General features: G+C 41.1%; 1 protein-coding gene across 5 annotated transcripts in view; it reads right to left on the bottom strand.

Moving 5' to 3' along the window:
- S6kII (Ribosomal protein S6 kinase II) overlaps window positions 1–17,854 on the bottom strand; it is a 166,411-nt gene that overhangs the window by 38,207 nt on the left and 110,350 nt on the right. Inside the window, exon 1 of one of the 5 annotated variants that reach the window (XM_019052351.2) lies at window positions 2,284–2,748. The exons of the other annotated variants lie outside the window; for them this stretch is intronic. Within the exon in view, the coding sequence (XP_018907896.1) occupies window positions 2,284–2,370 (87 nt within the window). The 5' untranslated portion in view covers window positions 2,371–2,748. Of the gene's footprint in view, window positions 1–2,283; window positions 2,749–17,854 lie in introns of those variants that run through there. 5 annotated transcript variants of the gene reach the window in all.

Raw genomic sequence — 17,854 nt, 5'->3', positions numbered from 1 at the left:
TTTCCGGCTCTCCCTAAAAAAGCACATATCTGTATAGGGAAACCAATGGCATGTATGTTGTTTCTACAATGGGCCGGAAATAGTGGTTCCTTGATGCAAAATGTATTCCAAATATCCTGCACTTGAGAAAGGAATTTGAACATGACGAGACAATGGAAATGTTGCATGTGTAAAGGATTTGCGATTTGACTGTTGTTTCTTATGTAAAAGTTCGCGAGAAACACGATGGTGCCACTGGTTTTCTCTGAAATCATCTCCCAAGCTCAAAAAAAGCTCTCGAAGTGAGGCCAAAATGGAGGGGATGTCCCGCCCTACCCTGAGAGTCCACCTCCACATCGAGACAAAGACTCTCCATGCAAAGATAAGGAGCAAATACATTGACAGGGCTGCCACTTTATATGGGGACTCCAAAACTGAAAACACGGCAACCCTGCTAATGTATTTGCTCCCTATCTTTGCATGGAGAGTTTGTTTTGATGTAGAGGTGGACGCTCAGGATAGCGTGGGATATCCCCTCCATTTTGGCCTCATTTTGAGAGCTTTTTTTGAGCTTGGGAGTTGATTTCAGAGAAAACCAGTGGCAACATCGTGTTTCTCGCAAACTTTTGCATAAGAAACAACAGTCAAATCGCAAATCCCTCACACATGCAACATCTCCATTCGAAAACCTCTAGCATGATTAATGGAATAATTAGGACTGCATAGAGATGTAGCGATGAAAGTGCACTGGAGCTATGAAATTTTTCCCGGGAACATTAAACTTCACCTTGCGCTGTGTCCTCACAATTCTCGAACGGTATAGACTTTACATCTGAATTTTTTTTTACGTGCTTCCTCCTCTTGAGGGAGAGCTTATTCGGGCGGCGATGGCTTAGAACCTCAAAGCTGCACAGAGGGATACGTAGTAAAACTCTTCGGATGCCCGCACATAAACTCGAGTAATAAACGGCCTGCAGTTAATTCTTTTATGTCTCACTTCTGCCATGGATCTTTTCTTTTATTTCCCTCCACCTTCACTCGAGAAGGTCGCGTAATTCGGAGCTCCGGACGATAAAACTGAAGAAAGGGGGTATAGTTCCTCATATTTTCCCCAATTCTAACTGTTCCGATATTCCCTGGATTAATTTTATTTATTACTTTTTACTTATTTATTTTTTTAGTTCACATAATGTTCAATTTACGAATTCCCGGTGTTTTTCTAACATTCAGAATTTTCAGTGTAATTCCCAGTATTTTTTCCTAAAATCGGGCGATTTTATAATCCGCATCCGTGTGTGTAAGTGAACCCTGAGGTTTACTTACGTATACGCATCCTGTCCATCCAGCCAAAGAAAAACAATATTTAGCACTCTCCGGCTGGTGATATTTAAAATTTTCGTCAACCATGACAGAAAAAAACCAAAATGCCCTGATTTTTCCTTAGGTAGCCCCACAAATTTTCTGATGAATTCTTAGTGCTTTTTCCTCCCAAGATTGAACACACTGTGCCGGCAAGGAAAATTTCTCAATTTCACACACCACAGCACTAGAATATCAAAATTCATGTTTTTTGGAGCCTTCCCCCTTGAAGTCCCTCCTCTTCTTGTGTTTCTTCCTCGTGCAATTCTGCCGTGCTAAGGAAAAACGCCTTATGAGCCTTTAGACGTTGCCAGATTTACTTCAGTAAAACCAAATTTTCTTGGAACATTGCGAACATTTTTCTTCAAAATTTCCAGATAATTTTGTTCGCAATTTAATCTAAAACATCAGAAAATTTCAAGAAGAAATATGAATAACTTTCCTCAAAAATAAATGTAACTGGAGAAATTTGGCAACTCTCGAATGTCCAAACGGCGTTTTTCCTAAGCACGGCAGAACACTGGAAAAAAAACACAATGGATATAGAGTCCAGACTCTTGAAAACATTGACAAGAAAAAGGACTCTTGATTCAATCAGATTTAAGATGAAATCAAAAGGAAATCCGCTCAAATTAAGAGACTTGGTGCTTGATTTAAGCTTAAATCTGATTGAATCAAGAGTATTTTTTCTTGTCGATGTTTTTAAGAGTCTGGACTCTAGATCCAATGTGTTTTTTTCCAGTGAATTGTATTCCCTGTTTCTGGAATTTTTTGTCTTTCTGAATCCAAAAAATGATGTGTCTGCGACTCTTGGAGGATACTAAAATTTGTTGGAACGTTTCAAAATTTCCGGTTTGTTGGCATATCACTCCTCAAAATTAAAGTCCCCCTTTCCCTAATGACTAGGCAGCCTGAAAGAGAAAATGATCTGTACGATTGGCTCACCCGAAAAAAGCAGGAGTGATGGACGGCCCCGCAAAGGAGCTTGTAGACGGCCTTATTGATCTGCTTCTTGATATTGAACTCGATCATGATTGCTCGGCGAAATTCGGCGAGTTTCGTAATCACACTCTGATACCGGCTCACGACACAGCATTGAAAACGCGCGAGGATTTTTGATCCGCGAAAATCCCACTCTTGCTTATCAAAAATATCAAGCGAGCACTTGAATAAATTATTGAATACAAAAATATCCCAGTATATAAAATGACAGATACAAGGATTCTTCAAAGAAAAATGCAACACGTAATTATTGTGTTACTCCTAAAATATTTACCACAAAAGGTATTGAACTGATTCGCGATTTGGATTTCGTCGAATGGAATCCGCGAAAAATTCCAAAAATTTCGTCCGAGTTGACTCGACTATAAATCTTTGCAGTGAACGCACGCACGACAATACCGAACAACACTTCACAACGTGACTGAGCCAGAGATCTTGAACACGCAGTCGAAATGCTCGTTTGGACCTGCCGATCTACGGTTATTGCGTCACCTGACGTATTGACGAGCCGGCGAGTAAACAAAATAGAAAGAGGGACGATCGAATTTTCTTCGGAGGCAATTAATAAAAACTTATCGACTGCAATATAAAAAAAAAAAAAAAAAAACACGCGCAGCTCAGGTTTTCGCGACGCAACGCTTCGATTGTGCGTGTGACGGAATTGTGTTTTAATGGTTGAATCATTCAAATGAACAAAAAACGCATTAAATTCTCCTTCACGACATGGAATATCTAAAACATTTGGTACTTTCCGTAGACCTTTTCTTGAATATTGCTGGACTTCTCCCTAACCTTGGGCTCATTTTTCCGAGTCATTTAAGACACTAATTAGTACTGATTAATTAATAATTCTAAAGGCGTGTTTGCCACCATTGCAAAAGTTAAGATAAATTAAAGACTTCTTGCGGACTTATTTTGTTTTGATAAATGAATTTGAAGACGATCAGTTTCTTTCTAAAGTTGTATCAATAAGAAGGGGAATAACTTTGTTTTAAACTGATTTTCTCATTTATTTTTCCGGTCTTTCCAAATTAAACGGGCCATACACTTACGACCCGCGACAACACACTTTTACAACCATTACTGCAAGCTTTCTGATTCTTAAATTTTTCTTTTTTTCTATGTACTGAAAATTCATTAATGATTTTATGATTAAAAAACAACTTGAATCTTTTAGATAGAATTCGGACAAAGGATTGTAAGTTTGTTAACACTGGCACTGTCAATCATCACAAGAATAACGTGGCCCTAGCATTTGCCTAGCTAGCCTAGCTTGCCTACCTAGCTACATGGTACAGGGGCTGCGGATCGGGAAACGATTACACGATAACGACAAAATTCAATAGAATTACCATGACAAGCTATACTTGCTCCTCCAAATTTTCAGCTCTCGTATCGTGGATACTTTTGTGCTAAAGCTAACAAAGGTTTCGGCAGAACCGAAGCTCAAAGCATTAGCCCGCATGCGGTTGTTCTTTGACAATGCTCACTACCTCCGCAAAGGCTTCATGGAGTTTTTAGACTGTACCAGCCATTCAGTCGAAATTAATTTCTCTTCGTGGGCATGAATCCAAGTACACACTCTATGGATAAAAACTTTAGTTACTTGGACCGATCAAGTCTGCTGTGCTATATAAACCAGAGTTTATTCTCCATACATTTAACTACTATATCCACAGTGATACCGCCGAACCGCGTGTCTAGCTTTGCGAAATTCTTATCTCCATCACGAAAAAAAGGGGGAAAAAGAAAAAAAATTGTGGACTGTAATGGTCATTGAGGCTGGACCACAACTTGCGGTGTGACCGAATCCTAATAATTTGAGGCCCGGCCACGATGAATTAAGAAAGACGATTCAACCCAACAAAGGCTTAGTTAGGTTAGTCACAGAATCGTGTTTTCTACAATTTCAGTTTCTACAGGGTGTCCTAAGATTAAGTACGAATATTGAAAAAGTCGATTCCTTGGGTATACAAAAAAAGGCATTTATGTAGTATGACTTTTTTTCCTTCCAAAAACGCTTTCCCTGGGGGCCACTCATCCTCACCCCCTTTCCGCCCACTCGCGCTCCATTCAGTCGCTATCATCTCGACAACGATGAGTCATGGCGAAAAAACGAAAGATGCATTTCCTCAACATTTTTCAATGTTGAATCTATTGATGCCATCAAAAATCAATTTTTGTTGCTAGAATTAATAATAGAATAAAGAATAATAGAATAATAGAATTAATAATAGAATTAATAATTAATATAGAATTCTTTTGTATTAATTTTGGCCACTTTCAGGTTCAATACCCCCCTAACCCCGCCCCCCTTAAAATAAGTGTTCCCTGTTTTGGAGGTCAAAAATGAAAAGAGGGCTAACAACTACCGCTACTTACCAATTTTCATTAATATTGGTTGATAAACATTGTCACGGTGTTAAAAGATTATTCTTTCTCTGCAATGACCGTGACCCCCAGGGAAAGCGCTTTGGGAAACAAAATGTACAACAAAAACGTCATTTTTTGACCCAAAGAATTGACTTCTTCAATAATAGTACTTAATCCTCGGACACTCTGCAGATTGGCAAGCAAGATTATGGTCCGCGGTTCAAACGCCAAGTTTCTACGTCAAATATTGACGGAGATCTCTCGTTGGAAAACGCGAAGTATGACGTCATCCACCGCGTTAGTACATACCATGGTTTCTCTAGAGTCCCTTTATACTGAGAGTAAAGACCATACGAATCCGATTCTGATTGGTCCCCGTATTTTAGGCCTCCTTAGTGTCGCACAAACGGGAGTAAAAATTACATTTTCACCAATTACAAAGATTACAAACTGGAGTGGACCAAGGATTAGGGGAACGGCAAGGAACAAACGGAATGAGAGAGGGAACCGATGTTTTCTTCATCCTTTCAAAAACATTATCCAAAAATGTCGAGCAGAATTCTTTAAAAAAAAAAATCAAATAAGAGCGAGAACGTTTGAACATCGCAATCGAGTATTTCCATCCCCGACAAGCTCTAGCCCTTACCCGTCTCACCAATCCATTCGGGAGTTGGGGTAAAAATCCACTAAATACAAAAATTATGAAATCCGAGAGAACCGATGTTTTCTTCATCCTTTCAAAAACATTATCCAAAAATGTCGAGCAGAATTCTTTAAAAAAAAATCAAATAAGAGCGAGAACGTTTGAACATCGCAATCGAGTATTTCCATCCCCGACAAGCTCTAGCCCTTACCCGTCTCACCAATCCATTCGGGAGTTGGGGTAAAAATCCACTAAATACAAAAATTATGAAATCCGAGAGAACCGATGTTTTCTTCATCCTTTCAAAAACATTATCCAAAAAAGTCGTGCAGAATTCTTGGAAAAAAAATCAAATAAGAGCAAGAATGTTTGAACATCGCAATCGAGTATTTCCACCCCCGACAAGCTCTAGTCCTCACCCGTCTCACCAATCCATTCGGGAGTTGGCGTTAAAACCCACTAAATACTAAAATTATGAAATCCGAGAGAACCGATGTTTTCTTCATCCTTTCAAAAACATTACCCAAAAAAGTCGTGCAGAATTCTTGGAAAAAAAATCAAATAAGAGCAAGAATGTTTGAACATCGCAATCGAGTATTTCCACCCCCGACAAGCTCTAGTCCTCACCCGTCTCACCAATCCATTCGGGAGTTGGCGTTAAAACCCACTAAATACTAAAATTATGAAATCGAGAGAAAAAAACGGTCGCGGGATCAGCATTTAAAAAACCACCATCGGACGCGGGATTCAATTCCTGCAACGGGATTAGCCCTCTCGAGGCGCGAAGAAACAAAAGCGAGGCCGCGAGAGGGATAAATCACGAACGCCCTTATTTTAATCCTCTCCGGCGCGGAGCGTCGGCCGCGAAGAAGAAGAAGAAAAAACCCCCTCCGCGACGAAATCGCCCGGAAGAAACGGGAGGGGGGAGGGGGGAGAAAGAAATTGATAAAATTCGGATCAAAAATTAGCGGCACTCAACGAGCGTTCAACGCGCGGGGAAACAATTGCGTGGACTGAATACAAATAACGCATTAGCCGCCCGCCCGGTCTATCAATGGACTCTATCGATCCCGCGGGTGGGGCGACGGGGGGTCAACGGGATGTAGGCAGGGTCGGGGAGGCGGGGGGGGGCTCTCTTGAAAATCTGCGCCCGACGAGGCGAGGGAGGGGATATTTTTATACCGCGATCCCGTTACGAGATTGAGGGATCCATGTCGAGTCCCTTTAAATCGAGAGTTAAGGCATGTGCAGAATCCGTTATTTCGATCGAGCTACTCCGCAGGAACCAAGTTTTTCGGAAAACGAAGAGTCGGGAAAATTTTTAAATATTTTTCTTCCAATTTTTCAGATAGTTTTGTTCGCAATTTTACCTAAAGTTCTTGAAAATTTCTCGGAAAATATTTATAACTTTCCTCAAAAATTGACATTTTATCGAAGGAAATTTTGCAACTCTCAAAAGTTCGTACGGCGTTTTTCCTCAGCATGGCAGAATAGTCCGAGAGCCCGACGGGACTTTGTGACAAACTCGGAACTCAAGTTTTGACCACTTAAATATGAAATGACACGGAGAATGGTTGTCTGTCACATATTGGCACAGTGACACATTCTACAACGTGGCCAATGCTCAGGTTTAGCGTCAGTTCATATAACTATTCGATTTAAGTAGTCAAAACTATCAAACTGTAGTCAACAAAAACTAGTCAAACTGTCACGCATCTGTCACAAAATGTCATCAGGCTCGGACCATAAGGGCACTGGCGTCGTGTCTTGAGATGCACACGAGCTTCCAAAACTACTATAAATAACTAAATCGTAAAAAATTCACTGAATTCCCTAACAAAATGAAGACAGACAGCGGAGGGGCCAAAGAAGTTGTCCCTTAAAAAATTGAAAGGAAAAAGGGACGTGACCAGTGGCGTCGCGTGAATTGCGATGAATCGATTGTTTTGTCATTTAAACCCATGGTAAAGAATCGATTATTAAGGTGTTCGCTGAGAACACCCTGTTTATCGATCCTTTTCCATAGGTTTAAACGGCATAAAAATCGATATATCGCAAAGCACTGGAAAAGGGACGTGACGACGCGTGAAACGCTGCGCGGAGAAGGGACTCCGCTGACGTCACCGATGGGAACGACGAGGCTGCGGGAGCGATGAAATTTTCATCGCTAGTTTTTCTCCTAATTCGGGCTCGTCGAGGACGGAAAAGAATTACGACACGCTTGAGAGAGCCTATGAATATTTAAGCGCCCCGCGACAAAGCTCGGGGCACGAGCGGAGTGGGGGGAGGGGGGATGAGGGGCGGTCCAAGCCGAATTTGGGCTAAAAATAAGCGGACCGCGTAATAATAGGACGGGGTAAATGTGCGGTCGACGAGATTAACACCTGAAATCAACACGGGCGCTCTGCACACATAATAATCACAAACGAAATTTATCGTAATCGGTGCGTCCGGTGATTCGGCCGCATCCGTTCGCATGATGTAACCGTCCGGCGTCTTCCGATGAAACGATGAATGTTTTATTGATTAACGCCAGAGTGGAGTATGAGACCTGATCCGGAGTAATTAAAAAAAAATTTAATTGTAAATGTATATAAAATAAATTGTCAATGAAAATTGGACGTATTTCTGCCAAACGGAACTATGTGCATTAAGACACGAGCCCTGAGACCCATAAGAATACATGCATAACAGGGCTCACGTCATAATGCACATAGTTCCGTTTGGCAGAAAGACGTCCTATTTACATTCTTAGAAATGAATCGTGTCTATTTTTTCAGTCTTGTGTCTTTTTGGGTTGATAACACTTTTCAGAGTTAAGTGTAACCATGAAAGTTGCGTTGATACTTGATTTAGGTTTATCCTCACCCCGAAACAAGTATTTGCACTACCTTCATGATTGTCTCGATTCTTGAAAAGTACACGGGAAAAAATGTATGGTAGCATCTACTATAAGTCTAATTGATTTTTGACAGAAATACTATTTAGTGAAAATAACCAACATTTTGGTAGTATTCACTAGAAATCTGGTGATACTTGTCATAATATGGTGCTTATTATGGTGCTTGGTAGTTATGGAGTCTGGTGTTTATTACCATACTCGTATCACTAAGCCATACGGTAAAATCTGCCATATTTTTTTTTCCGGTGTATTATCAACATACAACTGAAAGCTGAAAAAATTGACATTAGCGGTTTTCGCAGGACACGATTCAAATATTTCGAACCGTTTCCGATTACCACTAGCCAAGATGTTACGGTGGAGCCATACAGGAGAGCTTTAAAAAACTATTATTAAAAAAAGCCACCCGGTTTTGAATCGGTCAATGTTGAAAAGCCATCAAGTATACTTTCTGATGAAATCTGCGAGCCGATTGTCGAATTGATATCGAATGACGTCGATCGATAGATTTCCATCATAGCAATACTAATTGATCAAGGTCATTTGATATCAATTCTATAATCGAGACGCAGGGTTGGCTCGATAAGAGCACTGAGCACTTATATTCTAGGGTTAGTCCGATGATGGACGTGTCCTCTTTCACCGAGTTTTTCACGTCGCACGGTAGATCGAGTCAATAAAAGAAGTCGGACATGAAATTTTTGAGAAAAATTGTGAAATTTTACGTTTATCTTATCAGAATTTTAACTTTGAGGGATGCTTTTGATAGAAAATATCACGAAAAACCCAACGGAACCACTTTTGGAACCTCAAAGTTTTGCATAACCGGAGTTATAGGCGTTTAAAGTTTTGTCCGACCTCTCCTATTGACTCGATCCACTGTGCGTCGGGTCGGGCTTCGGCGCATATTCCATCGACAACAAATCGCTGTTGACTGTTTACGTATTGCCTGTTCTATTTGCACGCTGTCTGAATTGGTGACTCTTTTATTTGAGCACCGCTCACAGTAAAGAATAAAAAAATTGGTCAAAAAGCAGGAAAACAAGGATTTTGAAGACGGCGTCACAAACAGCGTTTTAATTTCACCGCGCGCCTCGCACCGAATGCGCCAAAAAATTGAACGATGATGCTAGAGAATAATGAGAGGCACTACGCTAAACGCGGTGCCTGTAAGAATACGCTGAGTATTTGGAAGGTTTTTTCTTCTTTTTTTTTTTTAGTTCACATTCTCTTTGGTTTTCAAACTGAAAAATCTGATTGTTGTTTCTGACTCTTCAACTATTTAACTTCAGCAGACAGTCACTCTTGGAGCCTGAGGAAAGGAAAAGAGGCGCTCATCTGCATCGTCCAACCAAGTCACATCAGATATTGCCAAATTTAATAGGGCAATTTAATTTTTATATGAAAACGGTTGTGCGGATTTTCGTGCAAATTTCAGTGAATTTTCTGCAAAATTCGAAGCAAATTCCTTGATATATTTTCAAAGGAATTCACACAAACGTCCTCTTGTGAAAAATGAAATTTCCCAGTTAAAGTTGGTAATAGCTGATGTGACCTAGTTCCTTTCTCCTGAACGCGGTCAAAATATACGTTGTTTATAAAATTAACCTTGAGTAGTAACTAGTTTCTAAATCCTAGTTGCAAAATGTAGTCCCCCCCCCCCCCCCCAAATAGATTTTACCAAACACTGCCACAGTGATCCGAGTATGGCTATAAACACCAGACTCCATGGTGGCATTTACCATATTATGGTAAGTATCACCAAAGTTCTGGTGAATTCTACCATAATTCTAGTTATTTTCACTAAATGGTATCACTGTGTAAAAATCAAGTAGACTTATACTAGAGGCCACCATACTTTCGTTTTAGTGTAAAATATCGAACCAAAGCGGGGTTATGATAGTTTGGAGTTAGTACTTGTAGATAACTTACGGTTTCTTGAAAAAGCTTTTCGAAGCTAAATCTTAAATGCTCAGAGTTCATCTGTTGGACTGAAACCTAACTTCCCGCTGTGCGCTCGGAAAAAAGGAGGAAAACTGAAAAGAATGCAGGAAAACGTAGAGTTGAGCAGCACTGCATGCATTACACACGTTCCGTAATACGCTGAGTTTAATTAGAATGCTCCCATGGTGGAAACGTGTGGGTGATTAGAGAGAGTTTTCTTCCAAAAATGAGGAGATTACTTTTGAGAAGTGCAAGTGGACGCTCAGCCGAAACACGTGCAATGCGCGGTGAGCATGCTGCAAAGCCTTATTTTAGAAACGCCTTTTCCCGGCTCACGCTCCAAGCAGAGCTGCCAACTGTTTTTCGACTTGCATTCATTTCAGACTTGTATCCAAGCTTTCAAAGTTGACGCAGTTACTTTTTTTTTTTTTGACTATTTATTCAGCACATCTTTGTACATACAAATTTAGCACACTGGAAAAAAAAACACATTGGATCTAGAGTCCAGACTCTTGAAAACATTGACAAGAAAAAGGACTCTTGATTCAATCAGATCTAAGCTTCAATCGAAAGGAAATCCGCTCGAATTAAGAGGCTTGGTTCTTGATTTAAGCTTAAATCTGATTGAATCAAGCGTAGTTTTTCTTGTCAATGTTTTCAACAGTCTAAACTCAAGATCCAATGTGTTTTTTTTCCCCAGTGCATGGTGAAAAATTCCCGAGATTTCGTGTAGATCTCAGAAATTTAACAAAATTCGGAAGCTTGAAAATTCGACAATTTTCAATTGTGTTCGAGGATTTTTCAAGGCGTCGCGAGACCTGCTATTGATGGTACAGATTAGGTTTCAGGGATTCATACCCTCGCTAATGGACCACTAGACAAGAATGACATGGATACTTTTTCGAGTTTATCTAATATCCATGAAACTAGGCAAACGCAGTTGCGGCGCACGTAATATAATTTCCCTGCTTAATATGGTCTCACTTGAGACAGAGGATATCAATCAAATAAATGCGACACCCATATTGAGCACGGAAAGTTGCTCCAAGTTGTTGACGAAGAAGGCGCTACGTTCAAGGTTGCCACAGAATTTGGAAAATTAAATTCCCTGACGTTTCCCTCATTTCCCTGGCAATTGAATATAATATGTATACCAGACTGGTAAAGAGACATACAGTAAAAGCTTGCTAAGTAGATACAGGGTGTCTAGTATCAAGATTTTCCCAATTCTATCAGGATTTGAGGAAAAATCTATCGTAAAATCAGGATTTGAGGACAAATCGGTCGTAAAATCAGGATTTGAGGAAAAATCGGTCGTAAAATCAGGATTTGAGAAAAGTCGGCCGTCCGATGTGATTTTTCTTGCTTTCGGATACGCTTATGCAGAAATTTTAATTTTCTCAGAGAAAATCAGGATTTTGAAAAATTATGAAATCAGGATTTAGCAGTCAAAAATCAGGAAAAATCAGGATTTCATCAGGATTTTCCAAAATGAATAAAATCTAGATACCCTGTCGAACTACGGTTAAGACGAAAAGCCACTTAAGTCGAATTTTTTTTCCGGTCCCTACACAATTCGACTTAGCGAGCTTTCACTGTTAGAAATATTTTTCAGACAAAATTTGTTCAAACCCAAGTTTGTCAACCATTATTTGTCAAAGTTCAAACCCATTCGAGAAAGGAAATAAAGGTGATTAGACGATTTTTCCCTGGAATTTCCCGGCATTCCCTGGCTACGGCAACCCTGTGCGCTTCCACGTTTCGGTGGATTTCCTTTCATCCTCTTCCTGAGTTTAAAAGAAAAAAAAAACCACGCCAACTCCGTCATATTTTCGAAAACATGGCTTCATCCTCAAAAATTATGAGGAGCGCACACGAAAAAAATTAAATTTTGAAAAGGAAGCGTGATAAATTCACTGACGCCCTGAACGAAATCAAATTATAATCCACCCCCTCGCAGACTTTTCGAAAAGCCAAATTTTACGAGGTGGGCTGTTCCTCTTTTTTTAAAATAAGACTCTTGGAGCGGGTCGGTGGTTGAGCTTTTCAGCCTTGCAAAGTTGTGTGTTTCATATCTCATTCTCTCAGACAGTTAATTCACCTGTGTCTGTTTAGTTTTAACGCAAGGCCCCATCTCCCTTATCTTCCCCATTCGGTTCGGCTGACACATTTCGTTGTTTCCCGGACGAAGAAACGTAACTTCATTCCAAGGTTGCAAAGTCGTCTCGCACGATTGGGTTTTTCGCAAGAGTATGACATAGCGCAATCCCTGTCAAGAATATTGCTGATTTTTGCGCATAATCCGAAAAATCCCATGAAATATTCAATCGAATACACGACAATTTTCTAATAAATCTAGGATTTGTGAGTGATAATTCTGCTACAGGTTCACGAAGTTTCGTCGTTTATCAGTTCAATCAAAGCGAATTATCGATTATCGATACTTCACATTTGAATCCGAGGTAAAGAATCGATTATTAAGGTGTTCGTTGCAAACACCCTGTTAATCGATCCTTTTCCATAGGTTTAAATGAGAGATCAATCGATACGTCGCAAAGCACGCCACGCCACTGGAATAGATAACTATTCGTGCTTCCGGGTAGATTTGTTGCCTATGGCCGAAATTGAAGGCGAACTTCATAAGGATAATATACCGGCAGGTTCACAGCGTGACATTGTTCAAAGATTCAATCGAATTTCATGGAGCGGCATGATTGCGTGTTGTCAGGGTTTTAATTTAGTTACGTTTTTTCGTCCGGAAAATGAAAATTTGCGGCCAATTTCGGAAACGATCCTCCCTTAATTGATGAATGACCGCAAATATGGATAGACAGCACCTCTCCGTTATTTTAGGTTTGGTAATTGACTCATCTTGTTGTTCTCCTAAGCTCACGAGAGATGAAAATAAACAACGCTACAGAGAGGAGGTTCTTATCTGTTTACCTTCTCGATATCCCGGTCAAATTATTAAAATTTTTATTTTGAGTAGAATATTTGAATAACAATGCTCTAGTCGCACTAAAAATAAAAATAAAATGATGGAATCCTCCACTGGAAACTTTGGTGGATCATAGGAGATAGAATTATTCTCTTTTCTGATCAAAACGTTTTTGTAAGGGTTGCCACAACTTTTAGGATATGAAATTCCCTGACATTTCCCTGACAATTGAAGAAATGCCATACGGTCAAAAAGACATAATTTGAAATAGTTTCCTAGCAAAATTTGTTGTTCTACATATACGTCAAATCCATTCTATAAAGAAATAAAGGTGAATTAACAATTCTCTCCTGACACTTTCGTTATTTTCCCTGACAGTTCCCGGTTTTCCCTGACTTTTTGAAATGGAGATGTTGCATGTGTGAGGAATTTGTGTTCTGACTGTTGAATCTTATGTAAAAGTTCGCGAGAAACACGATCGTGCTACTGGTTTTCTCTGAAATCATCTCCCAAGCTCAAAAAAAGCTCTCAAGTTGAGGCCAAAATGGAGGGGATATCCCACCCTACCCTGAGAGTCCACGTCTACATCAAGACAAACTCTCCATGCAAAGATAGGGAGCAAATACATTAGCAGGGTTGCCGTGTTTTCAGTTTTGGAGTCCCCAAATAAAGTGGCAGCCCTGTCAATGTATTTGCTCCCTATCTTTGCATGGAGAGTTTGTCTTGATGTAGAGATGGACTCTCAGGGTAGGGTGGGATATCCCCTCCATTTTGGCCTCAAGTTGAGAGCTTTTTTTGAGCTTGGGAGTTGATTTCAGAGAAAACCAGTAGCACCATCGTGTTTCTCGCGAACATTTACATAAGAATCATTCGTCAAATCGCAAATTCCTCACACATGCAACATCTCCATTCCCTCACATTTCCCGGTTTTCCCTGACAGTAGCAACCCTGTTATGCCCCAAGCGAGGTGCCTTCTCTCAAAAGCGGTCACAAGTCCGCCCCGAGCGAGCTGTCTTCTCCCAAAAGCGGTCACAAGTTCAGGAGCGAATAAAAACGGAACGTATTCGACGCGGAAGGCTCATGCTAAAAAGCGTCATTTGCGTTCGACGTCACCGTTGCTATCTGAGCGAACTGACCGCAGCCAAACGCGTTTTCCCGCGGCGAAAAAATTGAAATCAACATCCAAGTGACCGTCGCGCTGCGCGCCGCCACTCTCGCCGTACAGTGGATCGAGTCAATTAGAGAGGTCGGACATGAAATTTTTGACTAAAACTGCAAATTTTGATGTTCACTGGAAGAAAAAAAAGTACATTGGATCTAGAGTCCAGACTCTTAAAAACATCGACAAGAAAAAATACTCTTGATTCAATCAGATTTAAGCTTAAATCAAGATCCAAGCCTCTTGATTTGAGCGGATTTCCTTTTGATTTAAGCATAAATCTGATTGAATTAAGAGTATTGTTTCTTGTCAATGTTTTCAAGAGTCTGGACTCTAGATCCAATGTGTTTTTTTTTCCAATGTTTATTCCCTTAAATTTGAAAGTGTGAGGGATGCTCCTAAAAGAAAATTTTACGAGAAAACCATTGAAACCACTTTTAGAACCTCAAAATTGTGTATAAACGGAGTTGTAGGCTTTAAAATTTTCAAATTTTGTCCAACCTCCCCCGTTGACTCGATCCACTGTGCGCCGGGCGAGAGGAGAGCGAGGGCGCGTACTTTATCAACGGCCTCTGAACTTGGTGATTCAACTCGTGCGTGTCGCAAATGCTTGCCCCCCTTTTCATTCACGTTTCAGTTCTGAGGTAGGCTCAAATTCAAGCGGAGCGACTGACCTGCGATCTCGTTCAGTTTGATTCCGAGCCGCCTCCCTCCTCTTTGTAAGCGTTTTAAAACGAAAGCTCGGTAGATTTCATGCTTAGAAAACCCCACCAAACATGGTTTGGGTGCCCTTGAAAAATATAGGACGGTTCTATCACGTTTCACTTTGGAACACCCTGTATATCCAACCCGACATCCACGACTAAAAAAGACGGCTCCGAGTAGAGTCAGCCTAACTTTCTTTGGACTGCTTTCAACAGCAGGTAATCAACTCGATTAGAGTGTTTTCCGATTCCTAATGCACGGAGAAAAAAACTTCGTGCGTGGGACCCGAAGTTTAGGTCATATGAATCTCTGAAGTTTTCGGATTGAGCATTCGAACACTAAAGGTCCAGCTGCTGAGGTTTTGATCACACATCTGAAACTTCAGTTCTTATGTCTAAAGTACTTCGGTTTTCACATCCGAAGAACTTCGGTTCTCACATCCGAAAAACTTCGGTTCTCACATCTGAAGTACTTCAGGTGTAAGAACTGAAGTTTCAGATGTGTGATCCAAACCTCAGCAGCTAGACCTTCCGGAGCTGCTGTTCGGATGCTCAATCTGAAAACTTCAGAGATCCATATGACCTAAACTTCGGGTCCCACGCACGAGGTTTTTTTCTCCGTGTACATTGAAACGGGGAGAAAAGAGTTAAAACCTTTCTCCTAAAAATTACCGCTGTATTGATTACGTTTTCGCCACGCTGACTGATAATCGATCGAAATAACTTTCACTCGAGAAGTCTAAAAATACTTCTGCGGACGTTAGCGGGGGCGTTAGCGGGAGATGGGAGGGGGGATCTACTACCCCCCGTGGGTACTCGTATCGTTAATCAAGACGGACGGTGAGGTGGGTTGCCTGCCAATCTCGGCGTAATTAACGTCGAGCGAGGCGCATCACGAGTCATGAGTGACGTCACGCAGGTGCGATCCGGAGTGGGAGTATGTGTGCTCAGCGGCGAGGCAACCCAAGTGACACGGCGAAATCAGTATCGCGATTGATTGACGCCCCGCGCCCCCGCTCGAGGGCGCACACTGGAGCGAGTCGATAGGAGAGGTCGGATAAAATTTGGAAACTTTGAAGGTTATTACACCGTTTATACAAAACTTCGAGGTTCTGTAAGTGGCTCCGTTGGCTTCCTCATGAAATCTTCTTCTAGAATCTCCCCTTGAAATTCAAAATGTGACGAAATAAACATCGAAAGCAATTTTAGTTGAAATTTTCATGTCCGACCTCTCTGGTTGACTCGATCCACTGAGGGGCGTAGCGTGGGCCGTCCGATTCCCAAGTCAAGCGACTCAAACCCCTCAGCCTCTACTTTCCTCCCCATTTTCTTTCTTCTGCTTTCATCCGTCTGCTTCTTGTTACCTTTTCTTCACTGAAAAAAAGTATGGTAACGGATATTATAATTCTACTTAATTTTTCACACACACGGAGAAAAAAACTTCGTGCGTGGGACCCGAAGTTTAGGTCATATGGATCTCTGAACTTTTCAGATTGAGCATCTGAACACTTTAGGTCCAGCTGCTGAGGATTGAATCACACATCTGAAACTTCAGTTCTTACATCTGAAGTATTTAGGTTTTCACATCCGAAAAACTTCGGTTCTCACAACTGAAGTACTTCAGATGTAAGAACTGAAGTTTCAGATGTGTGATCCGAACCTTGACAGCTAGACCTAAAGTGTTCAGATGCTCAATCCGAAAACTTCGGAGATCCATATGACCTAAACTTCAGGTCCCACGAACGAGGTTTTTTCTCCGTGCAGTGACACTATTTAGTGAAAATGACCAGAATTACAGTAGTATTCGCTAGAATTCAGGTGATTCTTACCACAGTAGGGTAAATAATACCATACAATCTAGTGTTAGTTACCATTCTCAGATCACGGTTAAAATCTATTATATTTTTTTTCAGAGTTCGCACGCTTTTCTTCCTATCCTCAAAGGTGGATCTTCAGCTTTCGCGCAATGCATTCTAGGTATGATCGATACATCTCAAATTTTAACCTTCAGATGAATTATTTTGGGGAAATCTAAATTTGAATCCGTAGATAAATCATTGAAGAACGTTCGTGCCGAAAATCATCCTCCAAAATCTTAAAACAAAAATAATAAAGTTTCTAAGTAACTTTTAATATAGATACATTGGAATTGGTTGCAAAATAGAAACTGTACTTGGACTTTATTTTAAGATGTTGGAGGATGATTTTCAGCGCGAACATTTTTCAATGATTTATCTACAGACTAAAATTTAGATTTTCCCAAAATGATTCACCTAAGGGCCGTTCAAGTATTACGTAACGCACTTGGGGGGAAGGGGGTGTGAGTCAGCGTTACGGTACGTTACAAGGCCTGATCTGGATAACAGACTCGGGATCCGGGAAGAAAGATTCCTGATCTGGATATCAAATCCGGGATCCGGGATCCGGAAAGAGAGAGGCCTGATCTGGATAACAAACTCGGGATCCGGGAAGAAAGAGGCCTGATCTGGATAACAGACTCGGGATCCGGGAAGAAAGAGGCCTGGTCCGGATAACGGACTCGGGATCCGGGAAGAAAGAGGCCTGATCCGGATAAAAGACTCGGTTCGGCTGCCGTGACCTCGGGTGAAGGACGCGAGACAGTTAAAAGTGGAGCTTTATCGGGCGATCGAGAGCAAAATCAAGTGCGGAGTGCGGAGGTCGGGGGCATTAATTCGTGGCTCTCCTGAGAGAGGGGCGAATCTCAATTCCAGCATGAGCCCCAGAAAGCACTAAGTTAGGCAATGAAGAGGGGTCACGAGGAAATGGACCGATACGCCCTGATAAAATCGACATCCAAGCCAGACCCAGGCTCCATCGTTCCGCGTCAGGC

Source organism: Bemisia tabaci, chromosome 4 (assembly GCF_918797505.1).
Source record: "Bemisia tabaci chromosome 4, PGI_BMITA_v3".
Taxonomy (NCBI): Eukaryota; Metazoa; Arthropoda; class Insecta; order Hemiptera; family Aleyrodidae; genus Bemisia; species Bemisia tabaci.
The sequence above is the reverse complement of the archived record's forward strand: the minus strand, read 5'-3'. Positions and strand labels throughout refer to the sequence as shown.